The sequence below is a fragment of the Dendrobates tinctorius genome, unplaced genomic scaffold (assembly GCF_039654945.1).
Source record: "Dendrobates tinctorius isolate UK_male_01 unplaced genomic scaffold, ASM3965494v1 ptg000044l, whole genome shotgun sequence".
NCBI classification, from domain to species: domain Eukaryota; kingdom Metazoa; phylum Chordata; class Amphibia; order Anura; family Dendrobatidae; genus Dendrobates; species Dendrobates tinctorius.
In genome coordinates, this window is record NW_027361712.1 from 16,509,232 (window position 1) to 16,534,547 (window position 25,316).

The 25,316-nt window shown below is 42.4% G+C and overlaps 1 protein-coding gene across 1 annotated transcript in view; it reads left to right on the forward strand.

Moving 5' to 3' along the window:
• Window positions 1–25,316, forward strand: part of PSME2 (proteasome activator subunit 2) — a 38,286-nt gene that overhangs the window by 5,915 nt on the left and 7,055 nt on the right. Inside the window, exons 2-9 of the mRNA XM_073575365.1 lie at window positions 3,229–3,261; window positions 4,039–4,101; window positions 17,883–17,969; window positions 18,383–18,419; window positions 18,505–18,602; window positions 18,698–18,766; window positions 18,884–18,951; window positions 19,572–19,626. Coding sequence (XP_073431466.1) covers window positions 3,229–3,261; window positions 4,039–4,101; window positions 17,883–17,969; window positions 18,383–18,419; window positions 18,505–18,602; window positions 18,698–18,766; window positions 18,884–18,951; window positions 19,572–19,626 — 510 coding nt within the window. The remainder of the gene's footprint in view (window positions 1–3,228; window positions 3,262–4,038; window positions 4,102–17,882; window positions 17,970–18,382; window positions 18,420–18,504; window positions 18,603–18,697; window positions 18,767–18,883; window positions 18,952–19,571; window positions 19,627–25,316) is intronic.

Here is a 25,316-nt window from a genome sequence, read left to right on the forward strand (position 1 = left end):
AATCTAACATGGCAGAGCTTTTCAATAATTATCAGCGTCGGATTAAACCAGTGGTTTCCAAACTCCAGTCCTCACGGAGCCCAACAGGTCATGTTTTCAGGATTTCCTTAGTATTTCACAGGTAATGGAAGTATCATCAAGGCATCAGGAATTCTCTCACACGTGTAACACTATGGAAATCCTGAAAACATGACCTGTTGGGGTCCGTGAGGACTGGAGTTTGGGAACCACTGGTCTAAACAGTGTGTCACAAAAAGACAATGATGTTAGGCAAAAAATGGTCTGAATTGGCCATATTGGCTTTCCAAATACGGAATATATGACCAACGTTGGCACCAACTTTGCATTAGCTGTGGAAATATTCTGCATATTTCTTCATTCTCAGTAATGCTAGGTAATTTCCATTCTTTGTCATCAGCCTATATGACATACAGTATATAGACTGTGTTTCCCCATCTTCACGTACAGGAGTCCTGGATAACGTTAAGACAAAAGAATCAAGAATCTTTAGTTATTACCCTGATTATTAATAAAATGTATTATATTTTTGTGTACCTAATAATAGAAGATCTCAGAGCAGTAGCCACATACGCTCATTCATCCTCATGAACATTTTCCAAAATACAGCAACATATGTCAGTATGTCATACAGGAACTAATGTCAGTTTTTATATGCAATTTGCACTTGCTTACACATAGCCAGAAAAAAAAAAATCCTGATACTGTGCATGAAAATGTATATGTGCAATGTACCATATTCCTAGTATGTAATTTAGTAATATGTATATTCTGTTTATTAGTCATTAATATGATAGGTAAAGAAAAAACAATGTTATGGTTCCATGACAGAGCGCACAATACTGATTTGTTACACCTTTATCTAATGGGCATGATCCATTGGATGTATGGCTATGGAGATGTTGCATTGCTCCTAGTGGAAGATACATTAGTAACGTGGTGCTCCATGGGAAATGGAAATCCTATAACTGTATATCACTTGCTACATCTCTAACCGGAATTGCTCCTGCAACGTGTGCCTCTGTCGACAGGTACTGGTATATTCACCGCATGGGCAAAGCAGGCTCTGTCCACACAGAGACACTGGTGAAACTGGGGATCAAAAAATCACGGACAGACAATGTTTTTTATGGAGACATTGAAAAACCATAAGAAATCATTAAGATTGCAAGGAATATTTGTCTACAGCCCATAATTCTGATATGTAGGCATCAACTGCAGCATTCACTGTGATCTCTTAAATAATGATAATTACAGGCAAAATTAACTGTATAAGTTTCTTCAGCCTCAAAAAAAATCATAGAGCCCTTCATTTTTACAGACAGGTCAAAAAAGTGACCAATTTTTACAGACTGTCCTGGAATTTCTGGATGGTTGGCAACCCTGAGTATGAGATTATAAGTCACATACTGTAGAGACAAAGACTGGAAAACTGGCACAGCTGTATGACTTCGGGATAATGATGATGCAACACACCAGGGATTACGGGTGCCACTTCCAATATAAAAGATCCTGTGTATCCATCAAAAAGAAAGCGGATAGGCACAAACCGTCCCGCGCATAATGATCCTTTATTATGGCATCATACCAACAGCAGGCAGATAAATCAATGGAGCAGCAAATAGACGGCGATCGTTTCGCCCTACATAGCGCTTCTACAGGTCGAAACGAAACGATCATCGTCTATTTGCCTATCAGCTTTCTTTTTGATGGATTAAATTATAAGCATTAATCAGTGTATAGTAACAAACATGACATCTTTTAATATTTAAAAGGGCTGTCTAGAAACAAAATGTTGCTTGGAAATATAAATTATTAAGACTAATTAATGCATTTTTTTCAGGTTGAAGGCAACAACAACAGCATACCGTATTTTTTATTTCACAAAGTCAATATTTAGCCATGTGTTAAGAAGGCGTCAGGCTCAGTTCATGAGCTAAGCCAAACCCATTCTTTATCAGCCAATGATGATCAGAGATGGTGGGTGGCTTAAGGCCCCGTCACACATAGCGATCTCGCTAGCGAGATCGCTGCTGAGTCACAATTTTTGAGACACAACAGCGATCTCACCAGCGAGATCGCTGTGTGTGACAGCGATCAAGCCCCCTGCCGGTATCGCTGATCGCTGCAGGAAAGGCCAGGACTTTTTTTTGGTCGCTGGTCTCCCGCTGGCCACCACGCATCGCTGTGTGTGACAGGCAGGAGACCAGCGATCTGCGGGTAACTAATGTACACATCGGGTATCCAAGGGACATGCGTCCCTTAGATACCCGATGTGTACGTTAGTTACCAGCACACTGATGCAGGGAGCTGGTAACTAATGTACACATCGGGTATCTAGGGACGCACGTCCCTTGGATACCCGATGTGTACGTTAGTTACCAGCTTCCTGCATCAGCGCGCTGGTTACTACCGTGCACAGCGACGCCGGGCGCTGGGCGTCGCTGTGCAGATCGCTGGTGAAGCTGTCTGACAGCTCACCAGCGATCACATAGCGATTCACCAGCGATCCTGACACATTGATATCGTTGTCAGGATCGCTCGTGAGTCGCTATGTGTGACTCCAGCCTTAGATTCCCGATGTGTACGTTAGTTACCAGCGCGCTGATGCAGGGAGCTGGTAACTAACGTACACATCGGGTATCTAGGGACGCACGTCCCTTGGATACCCGATGTGTACGTTAGTTACCAGCTTCCTGCATCAGCGCGCTGGTTACTAACGTGCACAGCGACGCAGGGCGCTGGGCGTCGCTGTGCTAATCGCTGGTGAAGCTGTCTGACAGCTCACCAGCGATCACATAGCGATTCACCAGCGATCCTGACACATTGATATGGTTGTCAGGATCGCTGGTGAGTCGCTATGTGCGACTCCAGCCTTAGGCCAGACAGCAAGCCTCTATATCTCATTTGTCACTTGTCAATGCACATGTGATTGTGAGGAGGAGCTCTGCCCATGTCATAACAAACATGGAAATGTAGATATCACAATCAGAAGAAAGGGTCTGTGATTGGATATTGCTGAAAATGTCATAATTAAAGTAAATTAGAAGGTTTGATTAATATATATTTGCAAATCACCCAAAAAGCGTTTTATGTCATTGGCCGACCACTTTGAAATACATGATGTACAACTAAAACCGACTAATAAGATTGAGTACATAAATAATAATTGTGTGAAGCATGATTATAAAATTATTTGTTTTCTTCCAGGTCGATGAATTCTGCAAAAATATTAATAACCAGGTAACAAACAAATATTGTAATCTCATTTTCTGGAACTATAAATATGTTGGTAATGACATATCAAACATTTTTATTACATCCTCAATTAAAGCAGATTTTGCAATCATTGTTGTATGGATGAAAAAGACTGCATGGAAAATGGGACAGATTGAATGCATACATATACGGTATAGAAATCACGATGATGGAGCAGCTTTGCCTTCAAGTATTTTTTGTCAAGCGTTATTATTTGTACTATTGATAATGTTAGATTTGTGGGAATTACTTATTAAATGGCATTTTAAAGATGTTGCCAAAGCAGGAACAATTTTTTGACAAAAATCAAATAAGAGTTTAAGAAGAAAAGAAGCAATGCTCACCTCAGCGATCTCCCACTGGTCACATTCCGATGCTGCTCGAGCTCCCTGCCAATCTATATTTCCTGCTTCTACTATAAGAACAACTCCTTTACATACATGAAATATTAGTCAGCCAATCACTGGCTGAGGTAGGTCCCCACTGCAGCCAGTGATTGGCTGAGTGGACAATTCCTAGGACATTTCCTGTGTGTCTAGATTTGTCCGGTGAGTGCAGATCAGAGGGAGCCCCTTAAGTGTAAAAACAGATGCACTGGGGGATAAGTGAGCTACTTACCGCTTCTTTTGAGCCCATTGACAAAAATTATTTTCTACTTTTCACAACCCCTTATTAAAATGGCTCATATAGGAATCATTTTATTTTTTTTTAATAATCAGTGATTATTGTACATTGTGTTTGATCTTGAGAATTTGTCTACAGGTGCAAAGCTTTCTGTCGGATTTTATCCCTGAGAAGGTTCAGTATTTGGACAACTTTCTAAAGGTCGGTAGATATTTCCACACAACATATAAGAATGTATTGAGAAATTAGTGTTTCATCATTAGTATTTAGGGGTTTTCTAGGACTATTTTATATTTTTACTAAGAGCCTAAGAAATAACAGCCAGGTAGTTACTACCTACCAGCCTGTTCTAGCTGGCGCTGAATCAGAGTGGTCACGGACTGTCGATTCTGCTGCTCAGGTTAACAGAGCAGCTCTTCTTCTTCCAGGCTGCTCTGTTGACAGTGTGACTGCCGGCGTTATGCTCATTGATAGCTGTCTTCCTGCCGTTAGGCAGCAGGAAGCCAGCTGTCAATCAATATAACATTGGCAGTCACGCCCAGTCAACTTTAGCAGGGCGGAAAATAAGCAGGTGCTCTATTAACGTGAAAACGCGCAAAACGCAGAATCACCAGCAGGATTGGTCTCTGACCACTCTGAGCCAGCAGAGATTGACGGCAGGCAGGCTCCTTATAACCCCCTTAACGACATAGGTTTATAGAAAAGGAAGACATGATTTGGAAGGTGAACAATTTGTATATCTTTTATCCTTTGACTGAAGTGTGCATCTCTTCTCTTGGCCTGTACATTTATAGGCTATTACTAATAAAAGGCAGACTCAAAATATGTTATAATTTGGATTTCTTGTGGTAAAAGAGTGTCTTTCTTACCTGGAAAGACGTTGAGTTATAAAGACCCTCCTAAATTAACCCCTAGTAACCCCTGTACTGATGATGGGAGCAACTTTTTAGAGGGGTCCTCGGATGAAGAAAGTGACCCCCCAACAGGGGCTGAAGTTTTTCTCTCGTTTTCCATCAAATGAGGATTTCAAAGCTTTAATAGCGGAGGTCAAAGATGCATGCAGGTCAAAAATCCCATGTGTGCTTCAGGATCTGCAGCTTTTGGCGGGCAGGATCGACTCTTTGGAGGGGGAGCATAATGAAACCAGATCCCACGTGGCTGATTTACACCAGACATCTACTATGCAGCAGAAAGTGATCAGAGATCGGCAGGTCCAACTAGAGGATTTGGATAACAGGGCCAGGAGATCTAATATTAGAGTGACGGGGGTCCCAGAATTGGATGGCCAGGAAAATATCAAGCTTATTCTGCAAGAAATCTCCATCCTGGGCGATCCAAACTTGATCGGGCATACCAGGCCTTACAGCTCACATGATCCTCACCTTTCCTAACAGACATTATTTGCTGCCTACATGACTTTGAAACCAAGGAGAGGATTATGATGAAGGCCAGGTCCCAGAAGGAGATTATGTACAAGGACACTGTCATTCAGTTATTCCCGGACTTATCGCGTATAACTTTGCAAAAAAAGAGACTCCACAGGCCTTTGTTGTCCATCTTAAAAGATCTAAAAATTCCCTATAGGTGGGGGTTTCTTTTTGCTTTAAAGGCCTGGAGAGAAGGTGTTTTGGCGACTCTATGCTCCTTGGAAGATCTGCCAGCCTTCTGCGAGAAACTAGAGCTCCAGATCCCCAAGATTGCAGATTGGAACACCCTTAACCTTGCGGGCCCACCCCCACCTCCGGTCTGGACCCAGAAAAGAAAAGGATCGTCTGAGTAACAGGGGAGGAAAGAGGGGAGCAACGGGTCTTCGCTGATCTCTTGGACTGAACTTTTTATGTTGTTCTCCTCACTTTCTATGTTTGAGAACACAAAGCGTGGCCTGGAAAAACTGCGTTCTTCTCATCTTTATTGTTTTTCATAAAAGTTTAATAGCCATTTTTTTTTTACTCTAAGCGGGTAATCTGCTAAGTAATATGTCCCTGGGGGATCCCTGGTTGGCCCTTTGACAGGGGATTGTTTTTTTACTGCTGTTTTCCTCTTTCGTGGGTTGGGTGTTGGGCTGCGTCCCCCTGAGAATTTTTTTTCTGTGGCTGCTGTTCTTTCTAACCTTGTGGGTTTGATATTCTTCGCAACGCCAGCCACGAACTAGGCACTTTTTCCTGGGAAATATGGTGTTTTACTTTCTATTGTTATATGTTTTCTCTTTTTGTGTACTTCGTTGTCCTAGTCTTTTCCCCTTCCTATTGTTTCCTCTCTCTTCCAATTACTTGTCTGCTACTCCTGGATCTCCTCTTGCAGTAATTTCTGAGGGATAGGGTCCAGTACTGTATCTCGAGGGAGGCAGGATTGAGGTTGGCTTCTGGTGATCATAAGTATGTGAGTACACTACACAACTTCAAATGACACGTATCATATCATTATACGTCAGGTGTCTTAACTCCCCTAGAAAGAGGAAGCTTGCCCTAAGGGAGCTGAAGTCCCAGAAGGCCGATATTGCCTTCCTTCAAGAGACACACTTTGATAGTACAGGCTTCTTCAGGTTTGCCTTCAACTCCTTTCCTGTGGCTTATTCGGCGTTCTCTAAAAATAAGAGAGGAGGAATGGCCATTTTAGTCTTCAGGATGTCCCCTATAAGTGACCAAATCACACACTGATCCGGAGGGTAGATATGTCATTTTGGAGGCTTCTTTGCGGGGCAGGCCCATCATCCTATGTAACTTATATGCTCCAAACTCAGGTCAGATCAAATTTCTGAGAAGTTTATTCCTTGATTAAAAAATTTCTGCCTTCAGCCTTGTTGGTGGGTGGTGATTTTAATATCCCTTTCTCTGAACAATTTGGTACACTTTCTATAAGTGGTAAATCCCCATGACTAAATTTGATTAAGTTGGCAAAAGATTTTAGGAAATTAATCAGATCTAACTCCCTGTTTGACTTGTGGAGAATAGATAATCCTAGAGATAGGACTTTTCCTTCTATTCTCCCCCTCATCACACTCATTCTAGAATTGAATATTTTTTTGCAAATATTCCGACCCTTAGGATAATGGCGAAGGCGGAAATGGGTCATATCACCTGGTCTGATCATGCCCCGGTGGTTCTAGACCTTAAATCCTTTCGGCCGATTTCCAGGGTGTGCCACTGGCGGTTGAATGAGTTTCTTATAAAGGATCCAACAATTAACCCATCTTACTGATTTCTTCCATTTGACTGAGGGCTTGGTTTCTTCCCTTCTGGTGTTGTGGGAGGTTCATAATGCTATCATGAGGGGGCATTGTATTTAGGAGGGTTCTAGACTAAAAAGAAATGCTAAGGCTGAATTTGATAAACTCACTTCTCAATTATTGAGAGAGGAATATAAGTTGGCGGCCTCGCACTCGCTGAGGACCTTAAAAAAGGTTGTGATGCTTAGAAACAAATTAAAGGATCTATCATTATGTAAAGTTGAAAAACTTCTTCTGTACACTAGACAAAAATATTATGAAAAAGGTAATAAAGCTCACACACTTTTGGCCAGACTATTGAAGGATAGGTCTCTGAGCTCTCATCCTCAGGCCTTGAGAGGTGCGGATGGTACGATTCATTATAACACAACTGAAATCTCAGACATTTTCTATAATTTTATAATAAACTATATAACTTACAAGAGACTTCCCCCACAAATAAGTCTGATAAAATTAAGGCATTGCATCAATTTTTATCTAAATTAAACCTCCCTACTCTCCCCACTGAGGCCTTATCGTCTCCTTAATCAAAGTGTGACTCAGGAGGAGGTTTTGGACCTCCCCTTGGGTAAATCTCCGGGCCCAGACGGGTTGACTTATCCCAAAAGGAGGGAAGGATCCTTTAGATTGCTCAAACTATCATCCAATAGCGTTGCTAAATTTTGATTTTAAAATATTCATTCGATTACTGGCTAAGACTGGTTTCACATTTACGAACGGAGGAGCTGCGGAGGGCTGCGGACTTCCGCCGTGAAGCTCTGCCCACTACCGCACCTCCTCCTGTCAGCTCCGCCTACAGCCTCATACTTCTGCGTGCGGCCTGCGTACCCTATCTTTAATATTGGGTATGCAGATTGGGCAGATGTATGTGGATGCCTCCGCATGCGTCTTTTTAACAAAGCGGCGATCCGCGTCAAACACAACATATTGGAATTTGATGCGGTCGCCGCATCGTCAAAATGACGCATGCGGAGGCATCCGCATGCATTCGCACGACCTGCGTACCCAATGTTAAATATAGGGTACGCAGGCCACATGCAGAAGTATGCGGCCATAGGCGAAGCTGACCGGAGGAGGTGCGGCCCTCCGCAGCTCCCCCATCCGCAAATGTGAAACTAGCCTAATAGACTGAACTGCTGGCTTCCCCAACTTATTAATAAAGATCAGGTGGGTTTTGTCCTTAACTGGCAGGCAGAGACAACACTAGAAGAGCGATAGACCTAATTGATGTTGCTAATAAAAGTATAGTCTCTAATTCTATGCTTGGATGCAGAAAAGGCATTGGATCGCCTTAATTGGACCTTTCTGTTGGAGAGCCTGAAGGCTTTTTGGGTTCTTTTATGACAGCTATTGGAGTACTGTATAGCTCTCCATCAGCCTCTATTAAGCTTCCCTTTAACACTTCTCATTTAAAATATCTAATGGGACCAAACAGGGTTGTCCTTTATTATTATTATTTATTGTTATAGCGCCATTTATTCCATGGCGCTTTACATGTAGGGAGGGGTATACATAGAAACAAGTACAATAATGTTGAACAATACAAGTCATAACTGGTACAGGAGGAGAGAGGACCCTGCCCGCGAAGGCTCACAATCTACAAGAGATGGGTGAAAATACAGTAGGCGAGGGTAGAGCTGGTCATGCAGCGGTTTGGTCGATCGGTGGTTACTGCAGGTTATAGGCTTGTCGGAAGAGGTGGGTCTTCAGGCTCTTTTTGAAGGTTTCGATGGTAGGTGAGAGTCTGATATGTTGTGGTAGAGAGTTCCAGAGTAGGGGTGATGCGCGAGAGAAATCTTGTATGCGATTGTGGGAAGAGGAGATAAGAGGGGAGTGGAGAAGGAGATCTTGTGAGGATCGGAGGTTTACAATATGTCTTATGTATAGAACCTCTTGCGGCAATGATCAGGCAGAAATCCAAGCATAATGGGGGTGGGGGGTCCGTGACAAGATGATTTAAGATATCCTTATTTGTAGATGATGTCCTTTTAACTCTAACCAAGCTACATATAGAATCATAGAATCGTAGAGTTGGAAGGGACCTCCTGGGCCATCTGGTCCAACCCCCTGCTTAAAGCAGGATTCGCTAAGTCATCCCAGAGAGATGTCTGTCCAGCCTCTGTTTGAAGACTTCAGTTGAAGGAGAACTCACCACCTCTCGTGGCAGCCTGTTCCACTCATTGATCACTCTGTCAAAAAAGTTTCTTCTAATGTCTAATCTGTGTCTCCTCCCATTCAGTTTCATCCCACTGCTTCTAGTCTTTCCTTGCGCAAATGAGAATAAAGATGATCCTTCTATAATGTGACAGCCCTTGAGATATTTGTAGACAGCTATTAAGTCTCCTCTGAGTCTTCTCTTCTGCAAGCTAAACATTCCCAAATCCTGCAACCTTTCCTCAAAAGACAGCGTTTGCAGACCGGTCACCATTCTTATCGCTCTTTTCTGAACTTGCTCTAGTTTGTTGATGTCTTTTTTTAAAATGTGGTGCCCAAACCTGGACACAGTATTCCAGATGAAGTCTGACCAAAGAGGAGTAGAGGGCAATAATGACTTCATGATGATGATGATCTAGACTGTATGCTTCTGCTAATACATTCTAGAATTGCATTTGCCTTTTTTGCTGCTGCATCACACTGTTGACTCATATTCAGTCTGTGATCTATTAGTATACCCAAGTCTTTTTCACATGTGCTGTTGTTTAGCCCTATTCCTCCCATTTTGTATATGTTTTTTTCATTTTTATTGCCCAGATGTAGTACTTTGCATTTTTCCCTGTTAAAAACCATTCTGTTAGTTGCTTCCCACTGCTCCAGTTTATTTATATCCTTCTGAATCCTCTCTCTCTTCTCTAGTATTAGCTATCCCTCCTAGCTTTGTGTCATCAGCAAATTTAATCAGTTTACCCTCAATTCCTTCATCTAAATCGTTGATAAAGATGTTGAACAATACAGGACCCAGGACAGAGCCCTGTGGTACCCCACTTGAGACATTCTTCCAACTGGATGAGCAGCCATTTACGACCACTCTTTGGGTCCGATCACTAAGCCAGTTATGAATCCACCTAACAGTTGCCTTGTCCATTCCATACTTAGTCATTTTTTCAATAAGGATTGTGTGAGATACTAATAATAATAATCTTTATTTTAATATAGCGCTAACATATTCCGCAGTGCTTTACAGTTTGCACACATTATCAGATACTTTGTCAAATGCTTTGCTGAAGTCAAGATATACTATATCAACAGCATTTCCCTGATCCACCCAATCAGTGACTCTGTCATAGAAGGAAATTAAGTTAGTCTGACATGACTTATTAGTTACAAACCCATGCTGACTTTGTTTAATCACTTCATTCTTATCCAGGTACTGACATACATGTTGTTTAATGATTTGTTCAAAGATCTTTCCTGGTATAGAAGTCAGACTCACCGGCCTATAGTTGCCTGGGTCCACCTTCTTCTCCTTTTTGACGATAGGAACAACATTTGCTCTTCTCCAGTCTTCTGGGACTTCTCCTGGTTTCCACAAATTTTCAAAGATTATGGAGAGGGGTTCAAAAATTTCATCTGCTATCTCCTTCAGTACTCTGGGGTGTAATTCATCTGGACCTGGAGACTTGAATTCATTTAGGTTAGCTAAGTGTTCCCTCACTATCTTTCTGTTTATAGATATCCTGGATTCTTCTATTCCCTTAATAGGACAGTGAAGAATAGTTGATGTTACATTTCCTTTCTGAGAGAAAACAGATGCAAAATAGGAATTTAAAAGTTCAGCCTTCTCAACATCCTGTCTTACCATTTCATCATTTTTATCCTGTAAAAATCCTATAGCATCTTTGACTTTTCTTTTGACATATGCCCAAAATCCTTTATTATTGCTTTTGATGTCTCTTGCAAGCCTCAATTCATTGTCAGCTTTAGATAATCTGATTTGTGCCCTGCAGGTTCTGCAGACAGCATTATATTCTTCTTTAGATATGCCTCCCTCTTTCCATTTTATAAACATTTCTTTTTTCCTTTTTAGCATGTGCTTAAGTTCTGTGTTCATCCATCCTGGTTTCCTTAAACGCTTCCTATTCTTCCCTCTTTTCGAAATTGTTAACAATTGTGCTTTGAGAATTTCATTTTTCAAGATTTCCCATCCTTCCTGGACATTTTTGTCCTTAAGGATATCCAGCCATTGGATCCCTCCAATTCTTTTTCTGAATCCCTTAAAATCTGCCTTTCTGTAATCTAGCCTTGACGTCTGAGTCTTCACAGGTCTTCCTCCTCTAGTTATCCAAAACTCTAAAATAACATGGTCGCTACCTCCTAGGTTCCCAGCCACTTTTACCTCCTCAACCATTCCCTCCCTATTTATAAGGATTAGATCCAAGGTAGCAGTTCCCCTTGTTTTCTCCCCTACCTTTTGGAAGATAAAGTTGTCAGCAAGAGAGGATAAGAATTTCCTTGACCTGTTAGTTTTGCCTGAGAGAGATTCCCAACAAATATCTGGAAAGTTGAAATCTCCCATGACAACTATGTCATATTTTTTGGAGAACTTGGCCATTTGATGCATAAAGAGTTCATCCATATCTTCAGCTTGCACAGGCGGTCTGTAGTAAATGCCTACAATGGTGTCCTTTCCATTGTTCTGTCCTTGTATTCTTACCCAAACAGAGAAGACCACCTGCGCTCCCAGTTCTTTCACTTTCTTTCCTAAGTTTTCAAAGTCACTGCAGATGGTTTCCAGGTCGTTTCTTGCTGTGTCATTTGTCCCCACATGTATTAGCAGGAATGGGTAGTCATCAGTAGATCTGAAGAGTCCTGATATCCTGTCAGACACATTTTTAATTTTTGCACCTGAAAGACAGCACACTTCTCTTGAGGTTATATCCGGTCTGCAGATAGCGGCCTCTGTTCCTCTTAACAGGGAATCCCCCATGACCACTACTATCCGTTTCTTCTTCACAACATTTTTCTTTCTCCATCCAGGAGGATTTTGAAGGCGTACAAGGTTGCTTTTTGTGGGCAAAGTCTTATCCTGATGTATTTCTTCATCGTTCTCCTGTGTAAGAGCCTGGCACTGGTTCCTTAGCAGTATGGGCGCTGACTGCCTCCCGATCCTCCTGCTTCTCTGGGTCACATGTTTCCATTCCTCTGTTTCTTCAAGTGCACTTCGAATTTCTTCTCTTTCTGTAACATGAAGAGATAATTCTGCTCTGTCTAAGAACTCTTCACCTTCCTTAATGATCTTCAATGTTGCTAACCTCTCTTCGAGATTTTGCAACTTTTCCTCCAACAGGGAAACAAGCTTGCATTTGTGGCATGTGAAGTTTGTCTTTTCCACCGGTAAGTCTGTGAACATGTAGCAAGAAATGCAGCTCACCAAATGGCTCCTGGCCTCTTCCATATTGTTATTGTTCAAGAGATTTCAAAGCGATGAAAAATGAGCCAAAATTCCGATTTCCTCTTTTCAGCTGCAACGGCCAAAATCCAGTGATCGTTGAGCTCGCGGAGACTCTTCACTTATCCCAGAAGGCACTGGGAATATGCAAATTCTTCTCCTCAGGACTCTTCCTCTGCCTAATCTGATGGTTGATCTTAAAAAATGTGGGGAACTATCGGGGTACAAGCTGAACACCTCAAAAACAGAGGCCCTTCCACTAAATATATTCCCCTGATATTCTGGATCACCTTAAATTAAATTTTAAATTTAGAGGAAAGATTAGAAAATTAAATATCTCGGGGTTAACCTTTCTTCCTCTTATGGCAATTTGTATAGCTCTAAGTTCCCGCCACTCCTGAACGATTTAAAGAGGTTGATGGTCAAGTGGAAGCCACTCTCGCTTTCACTGATTGGTTGGATTTCCTCTCTTAAGATGTCCCTCCTTCCTAAATTGCTTTATTTCTTTGAGACCTTGCCAGTCAGGGTGCCCGTAGGTGAGCTTAAGTCTCTTCAGGCAGCCATGATGACGTTCATTTGGAGTGATAGACATCATCAGATCTCTAGGCGTGTCCTCGTCTATCCTAAATCATAGGGGGGCCTATCGGTCTCTGATATTAATTAATTACTACTGGGCCGCTCACCTTCGTAGAATCCCTTCATGGGCTTAATTTTGGGCATATAATAAGTCGACAGAAATAGAAAAGTTGTGATTGGTGCCAATTCATCCAAATTCTCTATTATGGTTAAATAGGACATTGCAGTCCCAGACCGTTTATTGGGCCCCATTCCGTTCACGAGGGAGGTTTGGTTCTCCTGTATGAGGAAGTTTGGTTTAGCTTCCCCTAATGCACCTATGATTTCTTTCATTTTTCAACCCCTCTTGCCCAGCAGCCTGGAACATGCAATGGCTCATCCTTGGTCCTCTCTTGGTTTTAGATTTGCGGATTTGGTAGATGGTGACACGCTTGAGCTTCTTACATTTGATGACGTTATGTCTTAGTTCTCTATTAATAAAAAAAAAGAATTCTTTCAGTACTTACAGATTAAATACTTTGCCTCTTCCTTATTTGGTTCTTTGGGTGTTTTCCTACCGACTGACTTTGAGAGGATTGGCAGGAGGGGGGCATCAACCAGAGGTCTAATATCGGAAATATATAAAATCCTGTGTCCCCCCCCCCCCCCCCCCCCCCCAAGAGGGCCTACAGGTAAAACATTCTTACATGTGTAACTGGGAGTCTATTCTGGGTAAGGGGCTCTCACCCCTAAGCTGGCAAATCATCTGGGAAAAGGCAGCTAAGACTTCCATTTGTACTCTTTATAAAGAAAACCAGTAAAAGATACTAAATGTTTTGGTATCATACTCCTGACCTCCATTATAAACTGAACCCCACAATTCCAGATGGGTGTTGGCGATGTGGCTCTGATGTGGGCACGCTGTATCACATTTTCTGGTCGTGTCTGGGGATTGAGAGTTTCTGGAGGGAGGTGAGATTGTTGATCTCTAAGGTTCTTTACACTGAGATGGGGCTGGACCTGACCATATTCCTATTAAATCTCACTCCTAAATGAATGGGGAAAAAGTCAAATTGCTACTACACATTCTCACAGCGGCCAAGTGCCTGATCGCTCTCAACTGGAGGCAGATCTCCCCCTTCACATCTTCATCTACTATACAGAGTCAATGACATCCGAAGGATGGAATATATGACGGCGATTTTAAATTCGAAGGTGGAGAGCTTTGAGTCAATTTGGGCTCCATGGGATTACTTTTGGGCCCAGAGAACTGAATAGGCTGTTATTCGTACTCCTAAACCCCCTTTTTTGGAGCCTACTATTCCCTTCTCTTCCTTCTGTTGTGTGTCCTGCCTATATGTTTGTATATTTAAGTTTAAATTTCTGATGACTTGTTTATGCCTTTATTATATTTTGATTGGTGAACCAGTGTAATTCTCCTCATTTCTTTTCTATATAATGCAAATGTTGGCCCTGATGTCAAAAGTTGATAAAATTTTAATAAAAATTTACAGTTATAAAAAAAAATTACAATAACGGGCCAGTGTTCACAGTTGGATCGTACTGACAGGCACACAGATCAACAGACACTGACTCTTGCGGCAAGTCATCAATGCCTCAGAATTACGACAGGCGCACCAATGAGAGCGTGGTATGAAGCGCCCCCCTGCTGGTGTCAGAGATTGACAGAGGGATTTAACAGGTTAACAGCCACGGGCAGAGCTCAAGTCCACCCCCAGCAGTTAAGAGCACATGATGACTAATTAAATCCGTCATAATATGTGGGGAAAAATGCAGGCTCAGCATGTGAGTTAAGGAAGGAAAACAGGACACTTCTCTGAACAGTGTCTTGGATGCTGTGGTTAGTGCTCCCCAAAAAGTCAATGACTTAAGAAACAGACAGACTGCATGGATGGAAGAGTTACGATTGTTATTGAAAAGAAGGGTGGCTATATTGGTCACTAACATATTTTTTTAATATCAGAAATGTAATTGTGTACATTTTAAGTTATTTGGTTATTATTCTCACTTATAGGCCATGTTCACATGTTCAGTATTTGGTCAGTTTTTTACCTCAGTATTTGTAAGCTAAAACCAGTAATGGATAAAAAATACAGAATTGGTTACGTGTTTTTATTATACAGGGTGGGCCATTTCTATGGATACACCTAAATAAAATGGGAATAGTTGGTGATATCAGCTTCCTGTTTGTGGCACATTAGTATATGGGAGGGGGGAACCTTTTCAAGATGGGTGGCGACAATGGTGGCCATTTTGTATCCAACTGTATTTTTTTCAATGGGAAGAGGGTCATGTGACACATCAAACTTATTGAGAATTTCACAAGAAAACAATGGTGAACTTGGTTTTAACGTAACTTTATTCCTTCATGAGTTATTTACAAGTTTATGACGACTTATAAAATGTGTTCAAAGTGCTGCCCATTGTGTTGGATTGTCAATGCAACCCTCTTCTCCCACTCTTGACACACTGATAGCAACACTGCAGAAGAAATGCTAGCACAGGCTTCCAGTATCCATTGTTTCAGATGCTGCACATATAGTATCTTCACAGAATAGACAATTGCCTTCAGATGACCCCAAAGATAAAAATCTAAGAGGGTCAGATCGGGAGACCCATTCAACTGGCCCACGACGACCAATCCACTTTCCAGGAAACTATTCATGTAGGAATGCTCGGACCTGACACCCATAATTAATGGTATGGTGTGGTATATGGGGTACAAAGATAGTGGGGCCATTCTTCATCAGTGGAAATCTCAATCCCACTGAATATCTGAAATTGCTACATGATGAGGTGTTGCCCTCTTTATACATTGAAGATGGCACGTACCCCGGAGTTTTTCCAGCAAGATAGCGCACCACCACATTATGGGTGTCAGGTCCGAGCATTCCTACAAGGAATCTGACCTCCTTAGACTAGCATTTCTTCTGTGGTGTTGCTATCAGTTTGTCAAGAGTGGGAGAAGAGGGTTGCATTGACAATCCAACACAATGGGCAGCACTTTGAACACATTTTATAAGTCGTTCACCATTCACATTTTATTTAGGTGTATCCATAGAAATGGCCCTCCCTGTACTTTTTACTGATGTAAAGAATTCATCAATTACTAAACTTGTGGCCTAACATAAAAATAAACATTTGGGATTGGAAAATGTCCATTTTTCATTCACTTGCATAGTAATTCTGCACACTGATAGTTGCCCAATAATTCTTTATACATAGATATTTTACTAAGACCCAAGGTGTAGACTATGCAAAGAAACCTCTGAAACAGTCCAACACAGTGGCAGGATGCAAAATGCTAGCAGGAACAGCTCATCCCGAACACCACAACCAAGTAGCGGAAATTGTATACAGGAACATGTGGACAGCAAATGGGCTAAGTCCAGCTTGGAGACCCCAGAGAAAGTGGTGGAGAATGAAAGGGCTAAAATCCTGCTGGATTTCAAGATCCAGACGAATAAGCAGGTGTTGGCTAACCAACCAGACATTGTGATAGTAAACAAGGATCAGAAGACAGCAATGATAATAGATGTGGCAGTGCCAAGTGACAGCAACATCAGAAAGAAGGAATATGTGAAGCTGAAGAAATACCAGGGTCTCAAAGGAGAACTGGAGAAGATGTGGAAGGTGTAGGCAACAGTGATTCCAGGGGTGATAGGAGCACTTGGGGCAGTAACCCCTAAGTTGGAAAAATGGCTACAACAGATCCCAGGAGCAAGATCTGAACTCTCTGTCCAGAAAAGCGCAATGCTCGGAACAACTTATTAACCTTTTGGATTGACCATCAAAACTGTAGTTAAATAATAAAATTAATTATCAAAAATACAAATTGCCTAATTGTGTACATAGGGTCATTAGTGGCTTGCTTGATTTGTTCTTTGAACAAAAATCCTCTGAATTCGAGTGAGCTTTTTAATACTATTAACCAAGAGGCAGTGATCCTGTGAGTTTATTGACCCCCAAAACTATCTCACTATGTTCAAGACTGTGTCAGATGTTCCGTTAGCATGCAGCACTTTATTTTTCCATCAAAATGATGGACACCTCAGCAGAACCCAACTAAATATTAAATGGGTCCATGAGGAACTGCTGATGTGCATTGTCCAAGGAATCCCGCAATGCGTTGTGCATTTGATTTATAACAGAAAGCACAGCACAAATGTGAATAATGCTTATATAAGAGCTATTAATACAAACAATGAATATTGACAAAGGTTGTACCCATTCAGCCTTTGTCAGGTGCATTTACGCAGAAAGATTATCGTGAAACAAGCGTTCTTAGAAAAGTGTAAACAGGCTGCGGATCACCCAATGATGATTTTTCGTTAGGTGAAATTATTTTTTTTAGCATGCTTAAAAATCATCAGTCTCCACGGTGCCCTGACATGTGCTGGCAAAAACAATGGTAGCCTGTGCGCACTGAATAATCTATTGATGATTGTTCCATGCGCATCATTTAGTGCGGTCTGACAGGTTTTTAAACAACTGCCGATGGGCAAACATATACTGATTGGCGGTGGTTTAGTGCTACCGGTAGGTCCATGTAAACAGAACCTATTCTGTTGATTACACCAACATGCAAAAACTTGGTTCTCATCAGCATTAGCTCAACTGCAGTGCCATACAAACCCAATTTACTTGTATTAATGTGGGCGAGATTTCCATCATGGTGTTCATCATTTTAATGGAATAAATAGTAGTATTTTGTCCTGTAAAAGTAGCAGATTCTGTCAGAAAGTTGCTAACGCTGATGTGAACTTAGCATCACCTAATTTTGTTTCTTGACAGGGTGATGTTTTTAACGTTAAAGATCTGACGTCACTTCATTCTGAACTGAACATTCCCATTCCTGATCCTCCAAATCCTGAGGCTGAGGTGAGAGGCTGGGCCGAGAATTAAAAAATCAAATTCAAAGTGGTATTCCAATCTTGTATATTTGTGCGATATTCACAGGATATGCCAGAAGTATATAGTAGGTACAGAACCTGCATCTGCATAGAACATGACCTAGTTGTGTACTGATTTCAGTGGATAGGTGGTCACCAGCCCCATAAAAATGAATGAGATTTCCGACCACTTCCCCACTGACTGCAGCATGGGTGTAAAATCCGTTCCTGACATAGATGCAGGTCTCATTGGTGGGATGTGCATGTACGATAGATTTGTGACATATCCTGTGTATCTACCATGAATGTAAGATGAATACCCAATTAAGAACTATAATCAAGAACAAAATATCTGAGATTTTAGATGCTTCAACTACTTCTTAAATTCATATTTTATGTCAGGACACAAAAATGGAAACTGACAAAGACGAAAAGAAAGGTAACCTACGTAATATACAGTACATCTAACCAAAAGTAACAGTCATGATATGTAATTTATACGTCTATTTGTTGTTTTTTTTTAGCTCCTAAATGTGGATTCTTGAAAGAGAATGAGAAGCTTCAGAAAGTACTAAACATCGTCCTACCTGAGATAAGAACTCTGAGAGAGGGCTGCGCATTAGTAAGAACTGCATTAGTTTAGTGTCTTCACTATGGTTGCTGGTAACTTTTAGTCAAGGATAGCAAGGCGAAACCTGTATTTTTTTGTTGCTGTAGATTATCACTTGGATCAATTATCTAATTCCAACAATTGAAGATGGAAATGATTTTGGAGTGTCAGTACAGGTACATAAATCTATATTTGTGGGCTTACAAACACATTTTGTTTCCACCTTTGCAATACAAGTAACGAAAAGAAACAAATAATTATTAAATTCATATTTTTTTCTATCTGCACAACAGGAGAAGGTATTAGAACGTGTCACTGCTTTAAAAACGAAGTTGGAAACCTCACAGACCAACATCTGCAAGTATGAATCAATGTTTTCCTCTTATTTAATTTTCTAGGATTCCTTCACATTTTTGACCATTGATTCTGTACAATGAGTACTGTAAGGCTACTTTCACACTAGCGTTTCCTGGAGCTGCGGAGGGATGCGCACGGCCGCCGTTAAGCTCCGCCCACGGCCTACCTCCTCCGGTCAGCTCCGCCTATGGGCACATGATACTGCATGCAACTTGTGTAACCTATCTTTAGCATTGGATATGCAGGCCATGCGCAGGTATGCGTTTGCCGGCACATGCGTCCTTAGTTTTGACAGTGCGCTGTCCTGCGCCACACGCACCGTGTTGCATTTTGGTGTGCACGGCGCACCATCAAAAGGACGCATGCGCCAGCTAGTGTGAAATGCTAGTGTGAAAGTAGCCTTGGAGCTTGGAGAAATCTAGAAACAGGGCTACAATGTGGAGTGGTAATGGAGTGGCAATTCCAAACACAACTCATGGCTATATCCATGAATAATCACATAGATAATAGTATAGATGTTCTACAGTGTCTTAATATTGCCTGTTAATCTCAGCTTGTCCAATACAATAAACTTTCTTACAGTTTCTTTCAATCTGAAAATTAACATTTTTTTTCTCTTTTCAGGTATCTTACTGAGAGAGGAGATGCTGTTGCTAAAGCGTCTAAAGAGACACATGTTGTGAGAAGCTCTTTTATTTTATTTCCTCCTTAAAGGGGTTGTCTAGGTTCTAGGGCAAAGTCTGCATTCACACAAAGTGACTGCAGACTTTGCTGTAGAACCTGAAAGTTGACTGTGCACACACTGTCATGATTTCCAATCATTGCCTGTGTAAGTGAGCAGTCACATAAATGTGTGAATGTGATTTACATACGTGTGATCATATGCATGCATTCAACATTGTTCAATTCACTTCTACTGAGAAACCTCAAGAAAAATGAATTGAACTCAGATGAGACAAGCCAGCACAAGACTGCAAATATGCAAATCCCATAAATGTGGTTATGTAACTGCTAGACCTATATATGTTCCTTATCCTGGACCCCATTCAAGTATACAATATATCCCCATCCTGGGCCCTAACCTGGTATATATATATCCCCCAATCTGGTATATATGTTCCTTATCCTGAATATATGTAACAAGGGGCACCGGGGTGGTAGTCCGGACCGATCTCACCCACTAAACACAGTCTGTAGGCACCCCGGTCCCTTGTACATGCAATGCAGTGCTAATACAGCCTTTCCTCTTTAAGAGATACCTTCTCCTTCTGGTCACAGCAGTCCGGGCAATTAAGAGTCCAGGGATGCAGCTGTATTCCAACAGGAAACAGTAACTTTTTATTGAACAGTGATGAGGAATGGACATGAAAGACAAATACAACACGGGCTTTCCTGCTTTCTCCCTGACATTTGCTGCAGTCGCACCCAAAACAGCCGCAGCAGTCCTGAGGGCCTGTGTTGTAGTCCTTAGTCCTGATACTCAGTCTCTGGTCTGGGGCAACAGACCACTCCCATCTGGGGGGTCTGGCAGTTCCCCTCTGTAATAATCATCTGCCCTGAACGAAGTACCCGGGCATTCTGCCTAGGAAGCAGCAGTTTCCTGTTCCCTCTCTGCTGCTGGGCCAGCCCACAATATTAACTATTGCTGGTAAGTGGCGGGCAAGACAACGGGACAGCCGGCTGGGGAGCTTTTACTCACCGCCGTGCCTGATGGTAGTCCTCTAGCGTGGCCGCCGACTTCAGCAATTGCGGCTGCCACGATGCCTCGCAGGGCCGCCTCCAAAGTCCCTTTCTCGTCAGGGTGTTGCCGGTCTTCCATCCCCCTCGTAGTCCTTGGCCTTTGCGGGTAGCAGAGGCGGCCGTATGGGTAAGGACCGTTCTTCCAGGTCTTCTGACCACCAGGCCTCGTACCGAAGGCCCACCTCCACCCAGACCTTGGATTGCCTCCAGTCTTGGCGGCCACAGCCGCCGCGGTGTGACATGCCATGTCTCTATCAGCAGATAATAGCGGTTCATTCACCGCCCAGTAGTCTTTTGTTCCACCCATTTGTGGGTGGAGTCATTCTCTGCTGCTCCACACGTTTCTCTGGTTTGGACTGCAATGGCGGCAGCTCCATCTTCGCCCACACCCATTTAGGGCGGGCACACTTCACCAAGGGACGTGGCTTTCTTCTTTTTGGCGCCAAACTGCTTCGTTGACGCCCACGACAAACAGCCTCATCCTTACTTTTCGCGCCAACGTCCTCCATTTTTTTGGTAGCAGTGGGCGCCATTTGCAAATCAACAACATCCGCCATCTTCACTTCTTTTACAGCGGTCCACTGCCCAAAGTCTCTGTTAGCCGCCTGTAATGCTATAATGGCGGGCACCAAAGCACATGTCCCAAATTCAGTCACAAATCTCAAATCTTCCAGTTCAGGCAGCACATCACATATTTCAGATTCACAGTCCCATCTGTAATCCTTATATGATGGACACGTCAAAATCACAAATCTCAAATCCTCCTTTCATTATTCTTTAGGCTACGGGCGTTCAATTCCTGCCACACTATGCCAAGTGTAACAAGGTGCACCGGGGTGGTAGTCCAGACCGAGCTCACCCACTAAACACAGTCTGTAGGCACCCCGGCCCCTTGTACATGCAATACAGTGCTAATACAGCCTTTCCCCAAAGATTTACCTTCTCTTTCATCTGGTAACAGCAATTCGGGCAATTAAGATTGCAGGGATGCAGCTGTATTCCAACAGTAACTTTTTATTGAACAGTGATGAGGAATGGACATGAAAGACAAATACAACACAGGCATTCCTGCTCTCTCCCTGACGTTTGCTACAATGGCCGAAGCAGTCAAAGTTAGCAGTAATCCGATCGCTGGAATCTGGGCGCCTGAGACCCCTTCAGCGAAGGCCTTTACAAAGTCCTGAGAGCCTGTGTTGTAGTCCTTAGTCCTGATACTCAGTCTCTGGTCCGGGGCAACAGACCTCTCCCGTCTGGCGGGGTTTGGCAGTGCCCCTCTGTAATAAATGTCTGCCCTGAATGAAGTATCCAGACTTTCTGTCTAGGAAGCAGCAGTTTCCTGTTCCCTCTCAGCTGCTGGCCCAGCCCACAATATTAACTGTTGCTGTCCCTGTCTCTATTAGGTGTATTGCATACATGGCAGATGCAGCACATTAAAGAGGAACACCATAACAACATATATACATTAGTACAAAAACACTGACATTACCTAAATTGCACAGGGGGTCAGACGGAAAGAGGAGAGGGTGCAACTGAGGGGAACTGCCACCTCCTTACATATACAGGTCTGTCAAAAATTAAGAGACCACTGCACAGTTTTATAAAAATAAGCTTCTCTACATGTCTTTCAGCCATTCCATTCCAGTGTCAGTTGAATTCCAAGCAGAGTATACCTCATTCTACTTAATGTGTGATTAGATGATCACCTGAACCAAATCTTATTTAACGAAGGAATCTATAAAAACCCTTCTGTGGTGTGCACAATCCTCTTGCAATAGGACAAGATGGATGGCAAAACAAGTGCTAGTAATATCCCAAAAGTAACAGGAATGAAAAAATAACTTTTAACCATGCCAAAGGAGTTGAAAAGAAAAGTCTTGAGTGAGAAAAAGAAGGGCTCAATTCTGGCTTTACTAGCAGAGGGATACAGTGAGCGTCATATTGCCTCCATCCTTAAAATTTTTAAGACGGCAGTCCATTACAACAACAAAGCTACAGACCGACAGAGGGCGAAAACGACTCCACAGATCGGTATGACCGTCATCTTATTCGAATGTCACTCAGCAACCACAGGATGACATCAAGTGACCTACAAAAGGAATGGCAAATGGCAGCTGGGGTGAAGTGCACGGCAAGAACAGTTCGTAACCGGCTCCTAGAGGCAGGGCTCAAGTCATGTAAAGCCATGTGCACACACTGAGTATTTGTCGAGTTTTTTACCCCAGTACTTGTAAGCCAAAACCAGGAGTGGAACGGTCAGAGGAAAAGCATAATAGAAACATTTGCACCACTTCTGCATTTTTCACCCACTCCTGGTTTTGGCTTAGACATAATGGGGTAAAAATCTCACCAAATACTCAATGTGTGCATGTGGCCTTAAGGTAAAAAAAAGCCTTTCATCAATGAGAAGCAAAGGAGAGCAGCTAGGCTGAAGTTTGACAAAGACCATAAGGATTGGACCATAGAGGACTGGAGTAAGGTAATCTCTGATGAGTCTAATTTTCAGCTTTGCTCAACACCTGGTCATCTAATGGTTAGACGGAGACCTGGCGAGTGTCTTGCACCCGCTGTGAAATTTGGTGGAGAATCGGTGATGATCTAGGGATCTGGGGATGCTTCAGCAAGGCTGGAATTGGGCAGGTTAATCTTTGCGATGGACGTATGAATGAAGCCGCATACAAGGTTATCCTGGAAAAACAGTTGATTCCTTCTGCTCAGGCAATGTTCCCCAACTCTGAGGACTGGTTTTTCCAGGAGAACAATGTGCCATGCCACACAGCTAAGTCAATCAATGTGTGGATGAAGGACCACCACATCAAATCCCTGTCATGACCAGCCCTCTTCAGACCTGAACCCCATTGAAAACCGCTGGAATGTAATCAAGAGGAAGATGGATAGTCACAAGCCATCAAACAAAGAAGAACTGCTTAAATTTTTGCACCAGGAGTGCCATAAGGTCACCCAAAAGCAGAGTGAAAGACTGGTGGAAAGCATGCCAAAACGCATGAAAGCTGTGATTAAAAATCATGGTTATTCCACAAAATATTGATTTCTGAACTCTTCCTGAGTTAAAACATTAGTATCGTTGTTTCTAAATGATTATGAACTTGCTTTCTTAGCATCATTTGAGGTCTGCAAGCACTGCATTTTTTTTTGTTATTTTGACCATTTTTCATTTTCTGAAAATAAATACAAAATTTAGTGCTTGGAAATTCGAAGAAGACATGTTGTCAGTAGTTTATAGAATAAAGGAGCAATTTACATTTTACTCAAAAATATACCTATAAACAGAAAAATCAGACAAACTGAAAATTTTGCAGTGATTTCTTAATTTTTGCCAGAGATGTATATCCCCCTTCTTGGTATGTATGTTTCTCATCCTGGTAAATATATCCCCCATCCTAGTATATGTTCCCTTTTCTGCTGCTGTTCTTCAACCCCTTCCCGAAAAGCGTTGTATATATGTGGAACTGCATTCCAGCAAAACGCTATATATATATATATATATATATATATATATATATATATATATATATATCTATCCACCCGTCACCCCGGGGGGTCTGTACCCCCCTGCCTCGACGATCACTGTGATTGGCTGATCAATTCTGATCAGCCAATTACAGCAATATCGCAATAAAGTTGTAAAAAAACAAACGTGAGATGCTGTGATTGGAGAACCAATTACAGCGGTCACAAAGGGTGGGGTGATCGCAAAATCACTGTCTCCTGGCGCTGAATGGCTGAACAATTGTTACTGACCAATCAGCACTAAAGGGGTTAATCTAAACTAGCGATCACCACTCTGTACACTATCTTTACCTCAGAGTTGGCATGCACGGTGGTTGTAGACCCCCTGTGTTACCCTGATAGAAATTTATTGGTGGCCAGTGTGATCCTCCTGCAATCTGTATCCAGCCTCTTATCTCCTGCAATCTCCGGTGCTGTCTGTGTGCCTGATCTGTGATCACAGCATCAACAGTTCCCCAATCCCTGTTGCAGTCCTACTCTCTTAATCCCCCCCACTCCCATTTGTATTTTTGCACACTTTTCTGCGCTTTTCTCGTAAGTCTCCCCAGTGTTTTGAAGAAAAAAATAAAAATGGCCCATTCGTCAAGACGCTATTCACCAGAGGAGGCATATGCTTTCCTTGCCGCCGACACAGGCAATGAAGAAGATCCCACATTCCTCTATTCCTCCTCCTCCGCCTTATCTAGTGAGGAGGGACCCCCAGCAAGGCGCCCTAGAGCCCAGGCAACCTCTATAGCAATCGATCTCATATGAACTCCACCCCCTGAAAATTATCAGAATGTTATTCCGGATTTCAAGGGCAGCTCAGAAATCCAATTGATGTTACAGATCTCACTGAAATCTTATGGTGGCCCACACAAATCTGTATGCCAAACAATTTTTCACCAAAAATCTCAAGTCATCATACCCCAGATGGACCCCTGTAAATGTAGCAGAAATTATGATATTTTGAGGCATTGTGCTGCATATGGACATAGAAAACCAGAGATTCGGCAATACTGGAGTACTGATATACTCTACAGGGGGGCGTGGCTATGTAGCGGAAGAGAGAGGACGCATGTTGGGAGAGCTCCCAAGAATCCTGCCCTTATCCTGCAACTA